The sequence below is a fragment of the Macaca thibetana genome, chromosome 2 (genome assembly GCF_024542745.1).
Source record: "Macaca thibetana thibetana isolate TM-01 chromosome 2, ASM2454274v1, whole genome shotgun sequence".
NCBI lineage: Eukaryota > Metazoa > Chordata > Mammalia > Primates > Cercopithecidae > Macaca > Macaca thibetana.
In genome coordinates this window covers 166,171,580-166,193,412 of record NC_065579.1, presented here as the reverse complement: position 1 = coordinate 166,193,412, position 21,833 = coordinate 166,171,580, and the positions used below count along the sequence as shown (strand labels likewise).

The 21,833-nt window shown below is 35.7% G+C and overlaps 1 protein-coding gene across 1 annotated transcript in view; it reads right to left on the bottom strand.

Moving 5' to 3' along the window:
• Positions 1–21,601, bottom strand: part of IFT57 (intraflagellar transport 57) — a 63,780-nt gene extending 42,179 nt beyond the window's left edge. The window contains exons 1-5 of the mRNA XM_050781998.1: positions 21,142–21,601; positions 18,418–18,580; positions 17,529–17,647; positions 12,907–12,997; positions 6,013–6,081 (exon numbers count right to left, since the gene is read on the bottom strand). Coding sequence (XP_050637955.1) covers positions 6,013–6,081; positions 12,907–12,997; positions 17,529–17,647; positions 18,418–18,580; positions 21,142–21,353 — 654 coding nt within the window. The 5' untranslated portion in view covers positions 21,354–21,601. The remainder of the gene's footprint in view (positions 1–6,012; positions 6,082–12,906; positions 12,998–17,528; positions 17,648–18,417; positions 18,581–21,141) is intronic.
• Between the last annotated feature and the right edge of the window lie 232 nt (positions 21,602–21,833).

Genomic DNA, 21,833 nt, shown 5'->3' with positions numbered 1-21,833 from the left:
GAAGACTGAAAAAAATGTATATAGTCTGGTACCCATTTAATATATTGAATTACATAATAAATATCTGCTACTAGTGTTGATGGAAGGAACTATAACCTACCTATTTATAGAATGACAGCTCTCAAATAATATCTTAAAAAATCATTATTTTATTACTTTTCATCAGATCTCCCTGAGTCATTTCTGTAGGAGAGATCTTGTGTGACAGCAAATTTAGTCTAGTGGGCCTTCAATAATAATCCATGTGACAGATTATGAAAATAAAGCCATGACATCACCAGGGCTTCCCAATTTACATAGAAATGCAAGCTTCTTGATAACTTATATCCTATGTAAGTATCTTACTCAAAAATACTCATGGCAATCTAGGGACTCATTTGTATTGAGGGATTGGGGCTTTTTCTAGTCTTCTATGGCACATAAGAATGTTGAGAACTAATTCCAGTTTCTAGGAAAGGTAAAAAATTATAAAACATAAGAAATGCATGAAGCGCATACTCTATGCCCGCACAATGTCAGGTACTGCCCACAGGTTAGGTTTTAATAATCTCAAAACAAGACTGGTTAGAATTATTTGTGTCCCATTGCCAGATAAGAAAGCAGAGTCACAGAAGTTAGTTAACTTGCTATGGTCATGTGGCGAGTGACACACAGTCAGGAATTCATCTAAGGCTGCTATTTCTGCCATAGAATCTACCTTGAAGGTATGGACTCAGATCTGGGAAGGGACCTTGAAAAGTCCTTGCTTCCTACTTTTTCTAGGCCTACAATGAAAGCAAGAAGAAAACAAGGATCTCTCTTACTTCAAAAGTGGGTGGAAAAGCTACATTGTAGATCAAGCAAAATTCGAACTGGGTGTCTTTTACACCCAGCAGGAACTGCCATTTGAGCCTCCACTGAGCAGTGAGAAGCAGAACTTTTTTCTCTAGCCCACATTTCCTATTCACCTCCAGATGTAAAACTGATGGGGGTGGTAAGGGTTAGTTACCAGAGAAATAAAAGCATTTACTCAGTCATAATGTGTCCCATCACACTGAAACATGTGGCATTTTAATTTCTCCTGTGAAATATCAACCATAGACTTCTCTCATAACACAGATAGGAGGTCTAACACTCAACTGTTTTAGGAAAGCAGAAGAAAAAACATTCTCCTTAAGCAGGAATCAAAAATTAATGGCAACTGATAGGGCAAGCTGTACATAGAACAGTTTTTTCTCCTAGATTACTTAGTAAGGATATTTTGTCTAAAATAAAAACATAAAACATATGTAAAATTTAAAAAATTAAAGTATTTAAGATATTAACCAAAAAAGATCCATCTTCTTCCTCTCTTTGATTACAATACTGCAGTTTTGCCTAGATGAAACTCTAAACCTGAAATGACATTTTTACTCTAAGCTCATATTTTTACTTCCTTTCACCTTTTGTGTTTCAAGCTAAAAAGTCTCTCATTCTTACTTGGTATCATGAATTTCTTGCTAAGTAATTAAAAACCAATTGTGTTTAAACCTTTTGAGATACTTGGTTTTACACTGTGTAACTCAGGATTTGGTTTCCAAAACCTCAAATTTAGCATCTCAAGAAAGAATAGTATCTATGGCATGTTTAAAAAAATGTTTTGAAATGAGGTGATGGGCATTTAAAAATAGAGAGTGCGTGGCTCCCTCTCCTCTTTTTTTCACTGGGGGAGGAGAATGACACATCTGCATTATGCTGCCAGAAGTCTGTTGCCATGATTCTGTTGAGTTTCACAAGGGTGAATGGAGATACCAAGACTACTCATAATTACAGCATAGCCACTGTGAACACGCAAGCAGTGCCCAATTGACATATGCAAATTAGAAATGGAAATGACTAGCACACCTTGGTACCACCTCATCACTAGAGTCTTCCTTTCCTGCTCCCACTCCCTAAAGCTCTGAATAGTCTACTATACTCTAAACATCACAGGCCCAGTCCAACTGTCAGAACTTTAATTCAGCACCAGTGTCCTTTCTCATGGCCACTCTTAGGGTAACTTTGGCTAAATTTCAGACTTCAAAAACACTCAGGAATCAGAGGGACATAAAGAACATGGAATTCTGTGGACTAGCCTTGAAGCCTAATATCTGTTCGTAATGCTTTCCTTCTAAGAAAAGTTATCTCAAAATTCAAGTAATTAAATTACAAATGAAATTGTGGAAGATGAAGCAATGCGTCACTAATTACAGTTGTCGGCAAAATCATAAATGGGGTAAGGGAATTAGAAAGGAAAATCACACAGAATGACTTTAAATGTATTTTTTAAACCTTAAATAAATGTTCTCAAAAGCAACTGCTTCCAAAACAAACCAATGTCATTGTTATAAGCATTCATCATCAGTAGGAGGAATATATCTTTTTCAGTGTTCATGAAACTACTGCTGTGTCATGATCGACTTAGGCAGATGTTTAAAGTTTAGTCAATGGGCAGATGGTATCTCTTTACAAATTCTTCAAGTTAGCAGTTACAGGCTTCAACTATGCTGTGGTAGTTAGGAAGATGGGTCACCAGGACCTCTTTCAAGGAAGATCTTGCTGCTGAGCTTCAGAGAATGTGGCTAGCAGACAGCCTCCTGCTGTCAGCTCCTGCAGAGAGCCATTTCACCTGGGAGTATGCCCTTCCCAGGGCAACTGGCCTTCAGCAGGTGAGCTAAGCAGGCAACACTTGGCTCTACCAGGTTGGCCAATCTTTGTCAGGCCTGTATCGCAGCATGACTTCTCCCTCTGCCCAATCCTACTTTCCTCTCCCCTCCTTTCACATGTGTCTATTTCTAATAAACATCTTGCACTCCAAACTGTCTGTATTTGCATCCAGAGAACACAACCTGCTTATGACATGTCTTTTTCATTTGCATTCTCACTTCATTTTACTGCAAATCTCAGGAATATGCTTGTGTAGGTCCAACTCTTGGAATGATCATGATACTTAAAGAGCATGCTTTTCAGCGTCTAGACTTCACTTTATTTAATGAAAGAAAAGAATATAGGTAGATTTCTCCCTGCATTATCCCGCATGGTACACAGAAGAGGATATAATTATTGTCAATAAGTTCTTTTCTCTATGAAAATTGCCTATAAAACCATAAATGCAAAAATAGCACACATTCAGGCATGTATTCCTACAGTATTATTGATTATTGAGCAACTTCTACACACAAGGCACAGGTGAAAAAAGCAGTGAAAAAGCTCCTGCTCTAGAGGAGTTTGCATTCTAGTGGTTGCGACAGAAAAAATAAATCAGTAATTAATAAACGTAACACAATACCAGGGTCTGTGAGGAAAAATAAAGTAGGGTAGGTGAGAGGATAGAAAATGATTGAAGAAGCATCTTATTGTCTTAAAACTATAGACAGCGAGGAAATGCTGCAATCCACACACGGCTGGGCTTGCACAGTCACATATACATTTAGAAAGTCACTTTCCTTGACAGTATGTATCGTTTTTGTTCCAGTGAAGAATTCATCATGCTCAACTTTCCTAAAATAATATTTCCTCTGCATTGTGAGTCCACCTGCTGCATGAGACATAAAATCTTAAATCTATGATACTAACCTATATAGCAATGTTGTCTTGGGGAAAGAGCAGCCCGAACCATCATAAGCTGTAGTCAGACACAGCTGTCTCAGGCAGATGGCTTTAGTGGGCAATATCATGAGCTTGCCAGGTTTTTTAAAATATGAAAGGGTTTTCTGCCTCATTAGTACTCCATGGTTGACCATCCACAAACACCTGGCGTTCACGCTTCTTCCTCTTGTGGAAATATCACTATACATAGTCTTAGCTCTAAAGGATTTGTTATATAATTTTTGCCCAAAGAATCTAATACTTAGATAATCTACAAAAACACCATTTGGAAAAACCCTTCCTCATGTAGTTTGAGATGAAAAATTGAAATCAGGACCAATAAGGAAATGGTGTAGTGGAAGAAGCACACTAAATTACTTTGCTCCTTCTCAGTACTCAAACTACTTTGTCCAGAAGGAATCCCAGGTGGCCTTCACAGTTCTCTGTTTACACCATCAATATAAGAATGAATAACACAAACAACAGTTTCTTTCCAAGAATAACTGTGTGCATCTCTACTTTTTTCTTCTCACACTCGACAAGCACTTTGTCATCATCATCTTCAACACATACATTAGGTAAACACCAACATTACTAATTACAACTTGCTAAAGGCAAGAATCATAACATATCTACACCTTGTTCAACTCTTGTTATGAGGTAAAGCAGAAAAAGCAATAGACTTGGAGTTTGGAGAAGCAGTTTAAATTCAGGTACTGTGATTTATTAGCTTCTTAAAAGATTAAACTGTCCCAAGGTTATAAATTTCAGTGTTTATATTTGTAAAATGGAGATAACATCCACCCAAATACTTTACAAGGTCAGTAAAGAAATGTGTTTTAAAGTACTTGAAAACTACAAAACGATCTGCAAATGTAAGGTATTGATATCACTGGAGTTTAGATTTAAATTTTAACATATTATTCTGATATAATTTTCAATTGATCAATAAAAAATACCTTCATTTAAGAGGTCTTTATTCACTACCTTCTGTGTTACACTATGGGGAATATTAAAAAGGATAGCTATCTATGTTATCAAGGAGCTTACAAATCAGATTTCAGAAGGGGAAATATGGAGGAAAGATGTGGTTTTGGTTTTTGCCAGTACTGAGTACTTTCTATGTGACAGATATTATTACAGTGTTTTACATGTAGTAACTCTTTTAATTTTCAGAAACCTACGACAAAGGTAAAGGTAATATTTTTATCTCATTTGCAGTTTAAGAAGATGAGGCACAAGAAGTTTGGAAACTTGCCCAAGTCTGGAATCCTAGTAACTATTAGAGTTAAGTCACACACTCAGGCAAGTTGACCACAATGTTATATTACATCTCAAGTTCGGCAGAAAACACACACACATATATGCATCATTAATAATAACTAATGAGGATTAATAATACTAAGGCATCAATGAGGATTAATAATACTAAGGCAGTATTGATGCATCAATACTATATCAATACTGCCTTAGTATTATTGATCCTCATTAGTATGATAAATACAAAGATCACCCTGGGGAGGGGTAGTCAAGGAAATCTTCATGATATGAAACCAAAACTAGATCCAAACTTGTTTTGAGGATTCAGATAAGAAAAATTAAATAAAGGACTAATAGAGTATCACTTTCCATATGTACTTTTTGAGGGTACAATAGGTATATATCCTTGATTAATATATAACATATTATATAATATATAAATTATATAACATTACATAATAAATAAAATATACTATAACATATAAATTATATTTATATATTATTTAATTAATTTAACATATATTTATATATTATATATTTATGTTATATATTAATATATTATTTATAATATATAACATATATTACATAATTCTATATTTATATATTATGAATATATTAAAAAATTATTTATAATATATAATATATATTAATATATTATATATGGAGAATGTAAAAATACAATATATATCTGAAATATCTCATTGGATATGTACTTTTATAGACTAGAGTTATTTCATAATTAAAACAGACTTAAAGCAATGTCTGATTACTTATCCATATACCTACCAGTCTTAATCCATTTTATTTAAAGAGCTACAATTTAAATATTTTCCTATAATCAAGATCATTAAATCTTGGCCTATTAAAATGGAAAATAACTTGAAATAGAATACTTGATGTCTTTTCATAATAAAAAATGCCACCAGGCAAATTATTTTCAGTCTGCATGAGTAGCACTGTGTCAATTTTCCATGATACAGACAGGAGGCTGCCTCACTCACTCCTCTGGGTTTTTATATTTGCTGTAATTATAACATTTTATATATAGGAAAGCAATTTTGAGAGCTACTTTTCAAGCGGCATACAAAACAATGGCCTCATTGAAATTTCCAGCAGAACATGTACATTGATTGCTTGTTGGTCCTGCATGTAGCTGATGAAACTTACCAAGTGATATGTCTGGGCCTTTAAAACGTTGAGATCAATAAAGTTTTCTTCATTATCTGTCTCTTCTTCCTTAGAAAATAAACAAATTTTAAAAAAATTATTAAAAACTATAATTAAAAAATATATTTCCAGTTTTCACCTACATGCTATACTAGGCTATATTAAACTTGATATAAAGACTAGTGTAGGAAAGGGTATTTAAAAGCCTAGTGAACGTGTGCATAAAGTAGGGCACAATATTATTAACAGTTCATCTGTTTTCTGAGGTTTTGATGGTATTACTACTTAAATAGCACCATTTTTGCAGTCAATAAAGAAAGGAAAAAACGGGGGGAGGGAAAGGAAGGGAGCCATTGCTATAGAACTACAGATAAATATAAAAACAGAGCAAGAAACAAACCCAAGTGGCTGGCAAATTTGATATAAATAGAAGGAGTTAATGGATATTTTTGAGCAATAAGACTGAAATGGACAAAAATGAGAGGCTGACAGAGAATACTCTCATTTGCTCCGACCAATCACACTGATACATATTTTTGACATCTCATCTCTGGTATGTTCAAGCTTGATAAAATAATGGTTACCAGTACTGGTTGGTCCATGGTACTTAAATCTATTACAAAGGATAGTTTAGGTGGGTGCCAAGCTAATCCTAATCTGTAGACCAACTGGATGTAGAGGGCAGGGGTAGAAAGTGACCCTTTGAGAACCAACTCCCTCCCCAGTATGCAGTAAATATGGAGTCTGAGCAGGTTCTATGAGCATGTAAGACAAAACATGAGCTCCTCTTTTTTCATATGTCTTTGTGGTGACAAGTGACATAGTAAGTAACAAAAATTTAACAAGGATATTTCAACCTCAAGGACACAATAAAGACAATGGAACTGGGCCCTCAAGTCATTATTTGATAAAGAAAAAAGAGAATGTCAGTTGGTGAACACTTCCATATGTAGAACTGTACAAAGCTGTAGTAGATTTCAAAGATAATCCTTATCTTCAACCATTTATAAATATATAAGATACTGGTTCTCCAAGTGTGGTTCTGAGAGCAGCAGTAAGAGCATCACTTAGGTATTCCTTAGAATGCAAATTCTAAGGCTCTATCCCATATCTCCTCAGAAACTATGGGGGTTGGAACAACGAAGGTAAGGTATGAGAACTATGCTAAACCTTGGAGAACCAGAAACATTTTAGTAAAATAAGAAACAACATAAATGTAGATTCTATACACTCCAGTGACGTTTACTTTTTTTAGAGTGGGGCAGTAGAACAGAAATGCAGACAAAAGTGATCACTTTATATCTTAAAACTGAAGCAGAGGTATACACTTTTGACAAATGGCTTAGTCTAGTCTGTGTTTGCACTAATAAGAGTCTACTTAACAACCAGAGTAAATGAGTGAAATGTCAATGACTTAATGCCCATGGGAGAAGAGACAAGTTTATAATGCTTTTACAATAATCTGATCAGTACTGTTTACATAGGCAATCAATAGATACTTGTTGAACTATACTGGACTGAACACTAATAGGTAAAAAGCTTTAATAGTAGGTACTAGAATGAATCAGCAACCAATATATGGTGCTGTTTCTCCCACAGCCAGGATTTACAGGTCCAGGAATCAAGGGGTGGAAATGGAGTGGAATCACTTGCTATTACCCCTAGTAGCCCACTGGCAAAATTCTTGCTTCCTGTTCCCATGATCTTATGCTTTGCTGGCTTAGAGGTCTTAGTTCCAAAAGGAGGAATTCTTCAACCAGAAGATACAACAACGATTTGATTGAACAGAAATTAAGACTGCCACCTGGCCACTTTGGGTTCCTCATACCTCTGAATCGACATGGCAAAGAAGGCAATTACTGTATTGGCTGGCATGACTGATCCTATTAACAGGACACTGGGCTACTCCAAAATCGAAGGAAGAGTATTCTAAAATACAGGAGATCTTTTAAGGCATGGTATTATCATACCCTGTGATTAAAAATCAACAGAAAACTACAACAACCAAATCCAGGCAGGTCTACTTACTGGCTCAGACACTTCAGTAATAAAGATCTGAGTCACCCCACCAGGTAAAGAACTATAACCAGCTGAGGTGCTTACTGAAGGCAAGGGGAATACAGAATAGGTAGTGAAAAATGGTAGTTATAAACACAACTACAAGCATGTGACCAGTTACAGAAATGAGAATTGTGATTGTCATGAATATTTCCTAGTTGCTATGAATATATCTGTATGTGTTTTTGTTTTCTTTACTCTTATTCCCTTATCATGTAACACAGATGTACTGACTTTATATCATAGTATTTAAGTATTGTTACTTTTGTAATATTTAAGTGATATCAGGGAGAAGAGTAGATATCACTTATGGACTTTATCTCCTCTTCTGGAGAAGGAATTAGAGCAATATCTGTTGTATGCAGAGCAGTTACATTCTATTAGATGAAATTATAACCATGCTATGTATGGTCTTTATTTGAAGATTATGGTTTAAGAAGATGTATATGGGTGGTAAGGTGACAAGGGGTCGACTTTTGATGGTTAATTTTATGTGTCAATTTGACTGAGCCACAAGGTGCCTTGGTGTTGGTTAAACATTATTCAGAGTGTGTCTGTGAGGGTGTTTCTGAATGCAATAAATAACTGAATCAGTAGACTGAGTAAAGCAGATTGTCATCACCAATGCGCATGGGCTTTATTCAATCCACTGAAGGGCTGAATAGAACAAAAAAGCTGAGAAAGAGAATTTATCATTTTTGCCTCATTGTCACTGAAGACATTAGTCTTCTCTTGCCTTCTGACTCAGACTGAAACAAACTATCAGCTCAGCTCTCCTGGTCTTCAGGCCTTCAGACTCAAACTGGAACTACCATCAGCTCTTCTGGGTCTCCAGCTTGATAACTGTGGATCTTGGGGCCTTCTCAGCCTCCATAACCATGTGAGCCAATTCCTTAAGTCTTTTTCTATACGTGTGTGTGTGTGTACATCCTATTGGTTCTATTCCTCTGAAAAATCCAAACTAATTCATAGAAAAAGGATTAAGTTACTAAGTATTATTAAGAGAGCATTTAAGAGGAATTCAAATGTAAACAGGCTTAGAAAATTGTTTTGTAAGCTATTAGAATACATGAGGATTCTAATTTCAGTAAGTCAGAAGGCAGTCAAAAATTTCCTATTAGTCTAATATGCCTTCTTAATTCTGACTGCCAATTACTATGGATATGATTATGTACAATAGGTGGGAATATTTTGTGTTATTGACCCCAACATATTTATAAAAATAATTATTAATGTGTCCTAGCTTGATATGGGCAATCCAAAATTAAAGGTTTCTAGTTTCTAGATGATTATAGGAGAACTTTGACTGTGAGAAATAATCTTTTTTTTTTTTTGAGACGAGTCTTACTCTGTTGCCCAGGCCAGAGTACAGTGGTGCAATCTTGGTTAACTGCAACCTCCAACTCCCGGTTCAAGCAATTCTCTTGCCTCAGCCTCCCAAGTAGCTGGGACTACAGGCACATACCACCACGCCTGGCTAATTTTTGTATTTTTGTAGAGATGGGGTTTCACCATGTTAGCCAGGCTAATCTCAAACTCCTACCCTCAAGTGATCTGCCCACCCCAGCCTCCCAAAGTACTGGAATTACAGATGTGAGCCACCGCACCTGGCCAACCTTTACCATCCTTGAGCAACGCCACAAACTCAGACAACAGAATCATGTAATATCCCATCATCAAAAGGCTTCCTGGTGGTGACCCAGTCCTCCTTAAAGAGAAGAGTAGAAGTAACAGAGGGCTCCTTAGAATAATATGATGACAATAAAGAAGAAAAGAAATTAAAGAGACATGATGCAAGGGAATGAAGAGCCTCAGGGCCAACCCCTTTGAGGAAGGCCTTCAGTTTGCTCTTATGATAGTAGAAGGTCTTCACCTCATGGCTGGGAAGAAATGTGTGAAGAGACTGCTTTCCAGTATATTTCTCTAAATTCACACCCCAAATAATGGTGCCTTGAACTTTAAAGGGTTCCCAATTTAAAATGAGCTATAGTTTCTAAATGTTACACAACGATGTGCTGACAGTTTGATTTTATGGTCAAATATTTAATGAGTATGTATTATGCACCAGGCCCTGCACAATAAGCTGGACACACAACAATAAGAAAAATTACACATAGTTTCTGCCCTTGCAGATATTTTTCTTCTGACTAGTGGGTTTTTCTTTATTCCCCAGACTAGCAGTTTTTAGCTATATGCCTTTGAAGTTAAATATTAATGTACTAGAACCAGGTATCTGTTCATAAATTATTCATAACTATTAAATAGTTATTAAGAAGATAAGGGAATAAATAAGGTGAACAACTGGGGATATATGAGTACTTAATTTCTGAGCTTGAATGGAAAGATCTGTTACACAAAGAATAAAGTCTAAACTACTTTTCATGCCCAAAACAATCTGAACTCGGTCTATCTTCCAAGTTAATCTTATGCTACCCACCCCCTCACATAGGAACTCTGGCCATAGTAGTTTTCTCTTAGTTCCTTGATGATGCTAAGCTTCCTCCTGCCTTCAAAGCTTTGGCACATGCTACACAGCCAGGGCCTTGCCCACTGCCTGCTACATAACAAGTGCTCAATAAGTATATGCAGAATGAATGAATGTATCTTTGTCTTGACTTTCAAAATTCATCACATTAAAAAGTATCTTTCATATTGACAAGTTTTACAATGGTCTTTTTCCTTCTGTAAATAACAGTCATCTTTTTTTACATATATTGTTTAAATAAGGTTTATTTACATTGCTATTAAAAATACATGTTAAAACGTTAAAAATGCAAAGCATAGAAAACAATCATTCATAATTCTCCTACCCATATATAATGAACGCTAATATATTTATTTTTACCATATTTTACGTAATGTTATAACATAAAATTTGGAATCCTCTCAGTTAATTTTATAGCATATAGTATAAGTTACATTCCCATGTCAATAACTTTGTATTTTTCTTTGTAAACTTTGTAAACATTTTTTTTGTAGAGACAGGGTCTTGCTCTGTCACTCAGGCTGTAGTGGAGTGGCATGATCATGGCTTACTGCACTTTCAAACTCCTGGGCTCAAGTGATCTTCCCACCTCAGCCTCCTGAGTAGTTAGAACTACAGGCATGCATCACCATGCCTAGCATTTTTTTCTTTTTTCTTTTTGGTAGAGATGAGGACTCACTACATTGCCCAGGTTGGTCTCAAACTCCTGGCCTGAAGCAATCCTCCCACTGCTTCCTGAAGTGCTAGGATTACAGGTATGAGCCAGCATGCCCACCCAACAATTTTTAATGGTGATATAGTTTGGATATATATGTCTCCTCCTTTGTCTCTGGTCCTTCTCCCCTCCTCTGCTCCTTCTCTGGCCATGTGAGATGGCTGCTCCCACTTTGTCTTACCATGGTTGTAAGCTTCCTGAGGCCCTCACCAGAAGCAGATGCTGGTGCTACACTTCTGGTATGGTCTGCAAAACTGTGAGCCAAAATAAACTTCTTTTCTTTATAACTTACCCAGCATCTCAAGTATTCCTTCATAGCAACACAAAATGGACTAATACAAATGGCTTTATAATATTCTATTCAGATAGCATCTAATCTATTTAATGGTTATTTTTCAGCATTTGCTATTAAAATTTTGCAGTGATTAAAACCTCCATAGCATATACTAACTTAAATACTATACTAACCTCAATGCCAAATTTCAATTACTTATGTTAAACTAATTATCTATTGATTTTAAAAATTACCCAAAAATTTTAATTGATTTATGACAGCAAAATATAGTTGACCCTTGAACAACATGGGTTTGAACTGCATGGGTACCCTTAAACACAAATTTTCTTTCATTTCTGCCACCCCTGAGACAGCAAGACCAACCCTTCCTCTTGCTCTTCTTCCTTAGGCTACTCAATATGAAGACAGGGAAGATACTTTTATGATTATCCACTTCCACTTAATAGTATATATGTTTTCTCTCCCTTATGGCTTACTTAGTAACATTTTCTTTTCTCTAGCTTACTTTTAGTGTAAGAATACAATATATAATACATATACAAAATATGTGTTAACTGTTTATGTTATTGGTAAGGCTTCAAGTCAACAGTAGGCTATTAGTAAAGTTTTTGGGAGTCCAAAGTTATATGTGGATTTTCAGCTGTGTGGGGGCTGATGCCCATAACCCCCACATTGCTCAAGGGTCAGCTGTATACTATAAAGTTGTTTTTTTCCCCACCATTTCTGCTTGAAATCACATGTATACTCCCTAAAGTACCAGCATCAATCTAATTCAAGTTCTGAGAATTATCTTGCGAAAAAGTTCTTTTGTCTCTGTCATCTTTAGCTGCACACTATGGATGGCATGTAAAACATGTAAAAAGGCACAGATTCTGCCAAACAACTTAAATAATGTTGATTATTTAAAAGCACTAAAAAAAATTCCTATTCATCCTAATTGTAGATGAATAAAGGAATTCCTTAGAAATGAATGGTATGCATATAAAGCAGAATTTATTAATCCCAAATTCTTTTGTTCTGTTTTAAATTATTTATTAGTCACAGTCTATCTAACATCATGAAGGGTTGTTATTAAAGTATTTACTCATATAACTAGTGGTATATATTTACCTGAACAGTTTAAGAACCTCTGCTAAAATTCAGACCTCAATCATTAGCGAATACAAACATTAACTTAATCAAAAGTCTAAATGATGATACTCGGCACTGTATTTAAAAGCTTTTCTTCTTTAGAAACAATGAAATAAAATATATTCCAGATAATGGAAGTCTGGGGGAAATTAAGAGAATGGAAAGTGGCCGAAAGGTGAAAATGAACAGAAAGTTCAGCTACACACATACCACAAATTCTTCATCCACTTTATTTAATGTTAATTCTGCATCATCTTCTGCAACAGTTTCTTCTTCTAATTCTTCTACTGGGTATATTGGCCTAAAATAATAAGGTTAAACATGAGATGGTAAGTTTAATATTTAGTAAGACGAAAAATCATAATGCAAATATTATCTCTTCTATGCCAGGTTTTGTCCTTTTTCACTCCACTTCCATAATTACTGTTAAATGTTTCATGTATTTTTCCTAAAACTTTCTATGTGAAAAGCAAAAGTGGTTATCTTCAAATTTATAAAAAAATGAGATGATACTACGAATGGTGTTACCCAATTTAATGCTTCTCACCAATACACCATATTTAAATACATATGTATTTCTCATTATTTTTTACATACCTGTACTGTATTTCATTGAACAATGAATACCATAATTAATGTAACTGGTAGCCTATGACTGAACGTGGAGGCTTCTAATTATTTTGCTAGATAATATTGCAAAGATCATCTTTGTACATTTATCATTACACATACCGCTCAGAATAAATTTGTTCAAGTGAAATAGCTGGATAAACAACTTTGTACATGTTATTGTTTTGCTATATACTGCCAAAATTGGGTCCAAAATGTTACCCTAATTTAGACTCCAAACAATACTGAAGGAGAGTGACTCTATTTCCATATATTCACCAATATGATAAATAATACAAAGTTTAATTTTAGCACATCAACCACGTGAAAAAAATCTCATTCTTGTTTTAACTGCATTTCTTTGGCATGAAAATGATTGAACATCTTTTCATATTTTCATTGGTTATTTGCACTTCTTTTATGGTGAAATGTCTATTTATACTCTTTACTTTTTGGCTTTTTGTATATTAAGAAAATTAATGTTTTGCCTAACCTCTCAAAAATTATTCCCCTAGTATATTACTTATAATCTTGGCTATTCAAGATTGTTACAGTTCTTATCAGATAGAGTTGGTAACCTTTTCTTGCACAGACCCTAGCTTTAACATCATATATTTGAGGCTTTCTGTCATACTACAACCCCTATACTCCTCTGGTCTTTTAATACTTCTATAGTTTTACTTTTCACATTCACACCTTTGATCAATCTGAAGTTTATTTTAACATAGGTAATAAGAAGGATTCCAGCTTTCTTCTTATTTCCAAAATGTAAAATTAGTGGTCCTAACATTAAACTTTGAAAAATCATGTATTCATCAAGATTAATGACACATATCCTATATTAAAAGTACTCAAATGTATTTGGGTTTATTTATGAAAATTTATTTTTTTTTCCTTTTTTTATCCAATAACAAAGCTAGAGAGAAAACTTGTATTAAAAACTTCTACCTGGCTGGGTGTGATGGCTCACATCTATAATCTCAGCACTTTGGGAGGCCAAGGCGGGTGGACTGCCTGAGACCAGGAGTTTGAGACCAGCCTGGGCAACATGGCGAAACCCCGTCTTGACAAAAAAAATTAAAAATTAGCTGGGAGTGGTGGTGTGCACCTGTAGTCCCAGCTATGCGGGAGGCTGAGGTGGGAGGATTGCTTGAGCCCAGCAGGCAGAGGTTCACCCCAGCCTGGGCGACAGAGTGAAACCCTGTCGTAAAACACGAAAACCCACGCCTCAATCATGTTAACAGAATACAAAAATCAACATTTACTATTATGCAAAATACTGTGAACTAAATCAATCATCTTAAATAATAAATTTCCTAATTTTTCATTAATTAGAAAATATCTCAAAGGCCATGTTCTTCCAGGATTCATTTTGACATTTAGAGATATAAAAAATTCATCTATATGTAATGTCTATCTCATTTACATGTTACATAGCTGATATATTCTCTAATGTTGACTACTTTTCAGCTCCCTCCTTTTATTCCTCATTTAAACATAGTCCTTATACGTTATCCAAGTCACAGTCTCTTCAATAAATGGTGCTAAAAAACAAAAAAAGAAAAATAAATAGTAATGGGAAAACTGGATATCTACACGCAAACGAATGAAACTAGACCCCTACCTCTAACCACTTATAAAAACCAACTCAAAATGGATTAAAGACTTAAATATACAATCTGAAACTGAAACTAATAGGAAATGTGGGAGAAAACACTTCATGACTTTGGTCTGGGCAAGAATTTTTTGAATAAGACCTCAAAACCACAGGCAATAAAAGCAAAAATAGACAAACACGATTACATCAAACTTAAGGAAACAATCAAAAGAATGAAGAGACAGCCCACAGAATGGGAGAAAATATTTGCAAACCACCCATCTGAGAAGAAGTTAACATCCAGTATGTATAAGAAACTCAAGCAACTCAATAGCAAAACAACAACAAAAACTAGTCCAATTTTTAAAATGGGCAAAAGATCTTAATAGACATTTCTCAAAAAGTACTATAGAAATAGCCAACAGATATATGCAAAAATGCTCGACATCACTAATCATCAGGGAAATGCAAATCAAAACCACAATGAGATATCATCTCAACCCAGTTAGAATGGGGATTACCCAATCCCTCACCCCTCAAAATAACAAAGCCTGATGAGGATATGGAGAAGGGGGTACCCTTGAACACTATTGGTGGGTATGTAAATTATTAGTACAGACACTATGGCAAACACTATGGAGGTGCCTCAAAAAAACTAAAAATAGCACTACTCAATTATCCAACAATCCCACTACTGATTATATATCTAAAATAAATGTAATCGGTATGTTAGAGATATCTGCACTCCCATGTTTATTGCAGCACTATTCACAATACTCAAGATATGGAATCCAATCTAAGTATCCATAAAAGGTTGAATAGAAAAAGAAAATGTGGCATATTTTCACAGTGTAATACTATTCAATCATAAAAGAGAATGAAATTCTGTCATTTGTAGCAATCTGTATAAGCATGGAGGACATTATGTCAAGTGAAATAAGCCAGGCACAGAAAGATAAATATAGAAGTAGAGAGTATAATAGTGGTTACCATAGGATGGGAAGGGTAGGGGGAAGGGAGGATGGGGAGAAGTTGGTCAAAGTGGGTGAGTACAAAGTTACAGTTAGAAGGAATAAGTTCTAGTGCTCCAATGCACAGTAGGGTGACTACAGTTAACAATATTATATATTAATTAATAATATATATTTGAAAATAGCTCAAAGAGATTTGGAATGTTCTCACCACAATAAAATGATAAACATTTGAAATGATGAATATGTTAATTTCACTAACTTGATCATTGTATATTGTACACATGTATCAAAACATCACATTGTACTCCAAAATTTGCACAGTTATGTATCAATTAAAAACAAAACTAAAAAATAAATTATCCAAATTACAATACATAGGCCAGGAATAAGAAGTGCTGAGAAACAAAGGAAGTGCAAAATAGAATAGTGTTTGAGATATTACACCACAGCTTCTGGTGAATTTAGAATATGTTAGGCTATGAATTTAGTAGTTTTTTAAAATGCTAAATACAGCAGCACATCTCATAACTTATTTTCTCTTGAAATTTAATAAAGTATTATGCACCATGTAGTCATTCTTTATATTGTACTAAATAATAATGTTTGGATTGAAGCATATGAAATTGCCATTTTTTTAGTTTAAAAATAGATGAATACGAGTAATTTCATATGGCTCATCCCAATGGTAACCTAATTCAAGGAAGTTATTAAACTTAATAGGGAGATTATACCTAAAAGAATATAATTGAATATACATTAAAATGTTAACAGGGAATTTTATACATATGTATATATATACACACACATCTTTCTACAGAAGTTAGTTCTAAAAAAAAAAAAAAAACACTGCTTACTCATATTTACCTGAATAGTGCCTTCTACATTCTAACCTATTAAAAATCCCAAACTGCAGAGCATAAAATTTATGTTTTCTAATTATAATCTCTATAAATTGAGTTTCCAAATGTTCTATTTCATCTATATGCTCAATATCTATTAAAACATCTAAGATAGACCAAGCATTATGCTAACAGAGTACTTGTGAAGATTTCATGATTTCTAGCAAGAACATCAGAATAGTAAAGAACAATTTTATACCATAGGATAAATATAATAATAAATATAATAATAGAAATAAACAAAGCACTGTCAGGTTGGACACAAAAGCAATGAACAACGTCTAGGAGAGTGTCAGGTAGTTTCTTCAGTATTATTCTTGCCCAGTAACTACTAGCAAAGGAGAAAATCCCACTTAAAGTACTATATTAATTTCAATTTTTTTCCTTAAATCTGTAGCTATCAGTTCCCTCTGTGTATATATTACACTTATGTGTGTAAACACATGTACAAGAGACTTTTAAAAAAATGTCAGAATTTACAAAGATACATAGTCACAGTTAAACCTTCAATAATTACATATTTGAACAGAGAAGGGGCACAATAATATGTAACACATTACTTCAGAATTAGTTTTGAAGACATCAGACATTCTAATTTTGTCTATACTGGCTTTTCTTAATTATCTGTGGCATTTTCAATTTAGAATAGTCAAAAGGAAATAATTCTTTTATGTTCAATTAAACAGCTCTGCACCCTCAGAGGAAAATGCTATGCACATAAAATTACTATTATCAGGTTGGGTAATTTTTTACCTTTTCCAGGTGAAACCAATATATTTCAATGCTTCTTCAGCTAAGCAATCAAGAACATAGCATACATGTTCTCCATAACCTGACTTTAATTTTGAAGGAGGAAAATCTGCAGTTCTCCCCTGAAAAACAAAAGAAAAAACAGGGTATTATTTGTCAGTTATACTCCAAATGTCAAAATTTAAGCAAAGAACTGCTGAATGGATGTATCACTTTTCTTTCAAATGATTTACAATAACTGTAATTACATTGCTTCATAGAAATCCATTTCAAGTCTTTGTAACCTATTGATACATAAAAATACTGAAAATAAAGATTTTTATTGTTAAATGTATCAAATTAAAAGGCAGTAACATTATAGCAGAACAAATTATTGATCTTATTAGAGTGAAAAGAAACCAGTAAAACTATTTAAATAACTATGTTAAGGACAGAATGATTCACTTGTCAAAAATTAATAACATTTGTACCAAAAAATATCTTACTGCCTGCCCAGGAAAAGTCAGAAATGAAAAAGCACAACTGCTATCATGGTCTTAAGTACAAGTTCCCTTTCAGAATATAAAGTGTTTTGACTTTGTAGGGTATATTTTTTAATTATCATTTTTTACATCAAGAATTAACCATTCCAAAATTTACCTCTCAAATATATCAAGACTTAATATATATATATGTATATATTACTTTGGGCTAATAAAGAGTATATACTGAACATTTTCAGAAGTGACATTAATGTTATAATACAAACTATTTTAAGGAGGTTTTACCTGAAAATAAATTCATAATTATATTTACAGAGGAGTCATCTAAATGGCTAGCATTTGTTATTAAATTATCAGTGTTAAAATTCATAACTTGAGAACATGGAGAAAGAAGGGTTGTTTACACTTACAAACGACCGAAGCTCGGATAGTATGTTAGATATCGTGGCATTAGGGTCATCATATTCTTGAGGCTGCTCAAAGGGACGTCCTGCTTTATTAATCAACCAAGCAGCAAGAGTACAAAACATGTAGAACTGTTCACCAGGGTTGGTAGGCAGTGCAAAATAGTGTCTGTTTCGAAACAAGGAGGAATGGGGGTGTATGTGAAATAATGCAAATAAGTCTATAATAACTAATAGGGCCGAATTCACAACTGTCCAACAATCTTTCTTCCCCCCAATGGCCATCAAATCAAAAGGCCTCGATAATTCACCCTTTCAAGTTTCCAGTAATCCACAGCACTCACATTAAATTTTTAAATCATCAGGATTAGCGCAATTACTACTGTACCCAAAATATGAGATCAAAGACCTTACACCCGGGAAATGTAGTGCCTGTTAGAGCACAGAGCATGTAGAGTTTTTGTCAAAATGATTTAAGTGTCAGTAATAATATGTTAGTACCTTATTAATGAAAATGGTAATCTGGAAGAACCTCAGAGTTTAAAAGAGATCTCAAAAGATTACTCATTATGCATTTTTACTCTTTCTAACCTATCACCTATGGTAAACATTTGTTTTTATCTTGGCTGCATATTGAATCACCTGAGGAGCTAATAAAAATACTGGTACTTGGCCAAACATTGCTTCTTCCCTCATGAATGAATTAAATCAGAACTTCAGTGAGTGTAGGCCCAGTATGGGGTATATTTCAAAAGCTTTCTACATGTTTATAAGGTGTAGTCAGGATTAAGAAACTGTGAATGTCACATCACCAATCTAAAAAACATCTGTGGGCTCTTGCTTAATCCCCTGGTCTGCTAAACACAGTTCTATGAGGATCAGTATGATTTATACCTAAACATTATAGGAATAAACTCACTAGCAACAACATTCAAGTCAGTTTAATCAAAGATCTTATTTTTCTTGTTCATGTGTAGCTATCATTATTATGTTTGCAATGTATTTACAACAATTATAATCATTGTCATAAAAATCAGTCGTGTACTCCTTCATGTTTCCCAAACTTTATCCTGCAGGATAAGTGTAAACGTTCTGGAAGATAACAGAAAGCTGGGAAGAAAAAAGGCCATGAAGTCCTTCCAGGTATATGCTAACTATCCTTTCAAAGCATCCACCCACCAAAAAGTCATCTTTTCGTTATTGGCAGATAACTCCTCTAGGGCACAGGAATGAACACCAATAGATACTGTAAACCTAGGACAGTGGTTCTCAAATATTAGTGTCCATCAGAATCATCTGGAAGACTTACTGAAACAGACCACTAGTCCCCATCCTTATAATTACTGAAAAGGTAGATAGACCTGGGAAAGGGCCTGAGGCATTTCAGTTCTAGTAAGTGCCCAGGTGATGCTGATGCTGTTGGTCTGGTGATCACACTTTGAGAACCATTAGACTAGGATATTCCCACACAAATCCATGATTCAAAGTGTCCTGCTGAACCCCTGAAGACACAGAGATGACATCAACAGAACCTTAAGGTCATTTTCTTTTCATTTGAAAAATACACTTGGAAAAAAATGCATTTTTATTAATACAGGAAATGTTGGTTGTCTATACTATCCTGATCGATTCACTTTAATAATCCCAGGACTACCTTTTCTAACATGGATCAAGCAACACTACTTTTTTCCTTTATCTTTTCTCCGACTATGGACTAATTTAATATGAACAGTTTACATAAAGCCTACATATCTTTCAATTCAATTTATTGGAAGAGAGCAGTGGAATGAGATTAAAACTATCAAGGGAAATTATTTGAGCCTGGCTGTAGACATTAAGTACTATAGATTCTTAATATTGATTGCCTTTTATAGAATAAAATAAACGTAAGTATTAAAGTGAAAGAAAAGCTATAAAACTGATTTACCTGGCTACTGCTAAGCTACAGTGATTTGAGGAGAAGGTCCTAGCCGACCACTACCCTCAGCAAGTAATGGCACTGCGTTCAGGATATGTTGGACTTCTCCCCCACCGGAACAAGGGTAGAACTTTAGGTTCTATGATAGGAGACAATTCAATAGTTGTCATTCGTCTTTTCCACTTTTCAGTTTCTGAGAGTATGGTTATTGCAAAGGCAGAAGTCTTTTAAACCATAGCAAGTAGTTAACAAGTTTACTAGCCGCATTTAAAGCGCTCCTTAACAGGGTCGTAAGTACCCACGGTCCCCAGTTGTATAAACAGGGTCTTAAACAACAACAACAAAAAAACCCCAAACTAGAAAAAAAGCCTTAAGTGATAATGGCATTCCTCTCTGGAGACGAGATTTTGGGCGGTTTTATAATTTTTCTAGACATTTTCTTGTGTTTTTCTGAGTTTTCTACAATGAGTATTTGTTTTATCTTTACAATCATAAAATACAGTTTGTGTTTTGTGGTAATGCGTGTGTGTTAAAAAACAACAACAACAACAACAACAAAACAGGCAAGCTGTCTTCCAATCCTTTCTGCCGTTCCAAAACTTATTTATTCTCTCTACAAAAACAGCAAGTCAGGGCTGCGTGAGCTCCACGGACCTCCCCGGAGTTTGGAGTGAAGTGCCCTTCTCTGGCTAGGCAGACGGAGGCAAGGAATTGCTAACCCGCTCTCACGGAATTGGTTCCCAGCAGGACCAAGGAGGGCATCTCCCTGGAGGCTAGCAGGCACCCAGGCGCTTGGGGACACCGGCACCCACCTGGACGGGGCCTTCAGGTTGCTCTTCCGGAGGAACTCCTCCTCGTAGCGGAGCAGCTTCAGCTTCTCCACCAAGTCCTCCATCACCACGAACATGTGGTAGGCCGCGCCGGGCCCCCGCTCCACGACCACTTCCCCGGTCCCTTCGCCACGGGACCTAGGCACCCCATCTTCCAAACCCGACGTCGTGACGACGGCCAGGGCAGCAGTCATCGCAGGACGGACAGAGTGCAGCGTGGGCTCAGGCCCACAGACCTCTGCGGCCTAAGCCGCCAGCCCTGCAGCCGCCAGTACAGCCACGACCGGTTACCAGGCGACCACCGGACAACCCGTCACCAGGGAAACTAGACTCCGCCTCCTTCCCTCCAATCAGGGCGGCTTTCCTGAATGACGTCGCCCGTGGCCCGCCTCTTGCCCTGCCTCCGCGGAAATGGTGGTCGGGAAGCAGCACCGCCCCTCATGGAGGCGTGGCGTTCGCGCCCCACCCCCCGCTGCCTCTCCTCCCTCGGCTTCTGGAAGACTGAGGAGAGGCGGCTAGTGACTCTGAGCTGGCTTGAGGTGTGTTGGACCTGGTGGTTGCTAAAGGCAGCTAAGCGGGCATCTGGGTCAGCTAGTAGCTGTTAAAAAGATTAAAGGGAGGTGAAGACGTGCAGTATTGAAGGCTGCACTGGCCCAGTGATACCTTTATTTTCT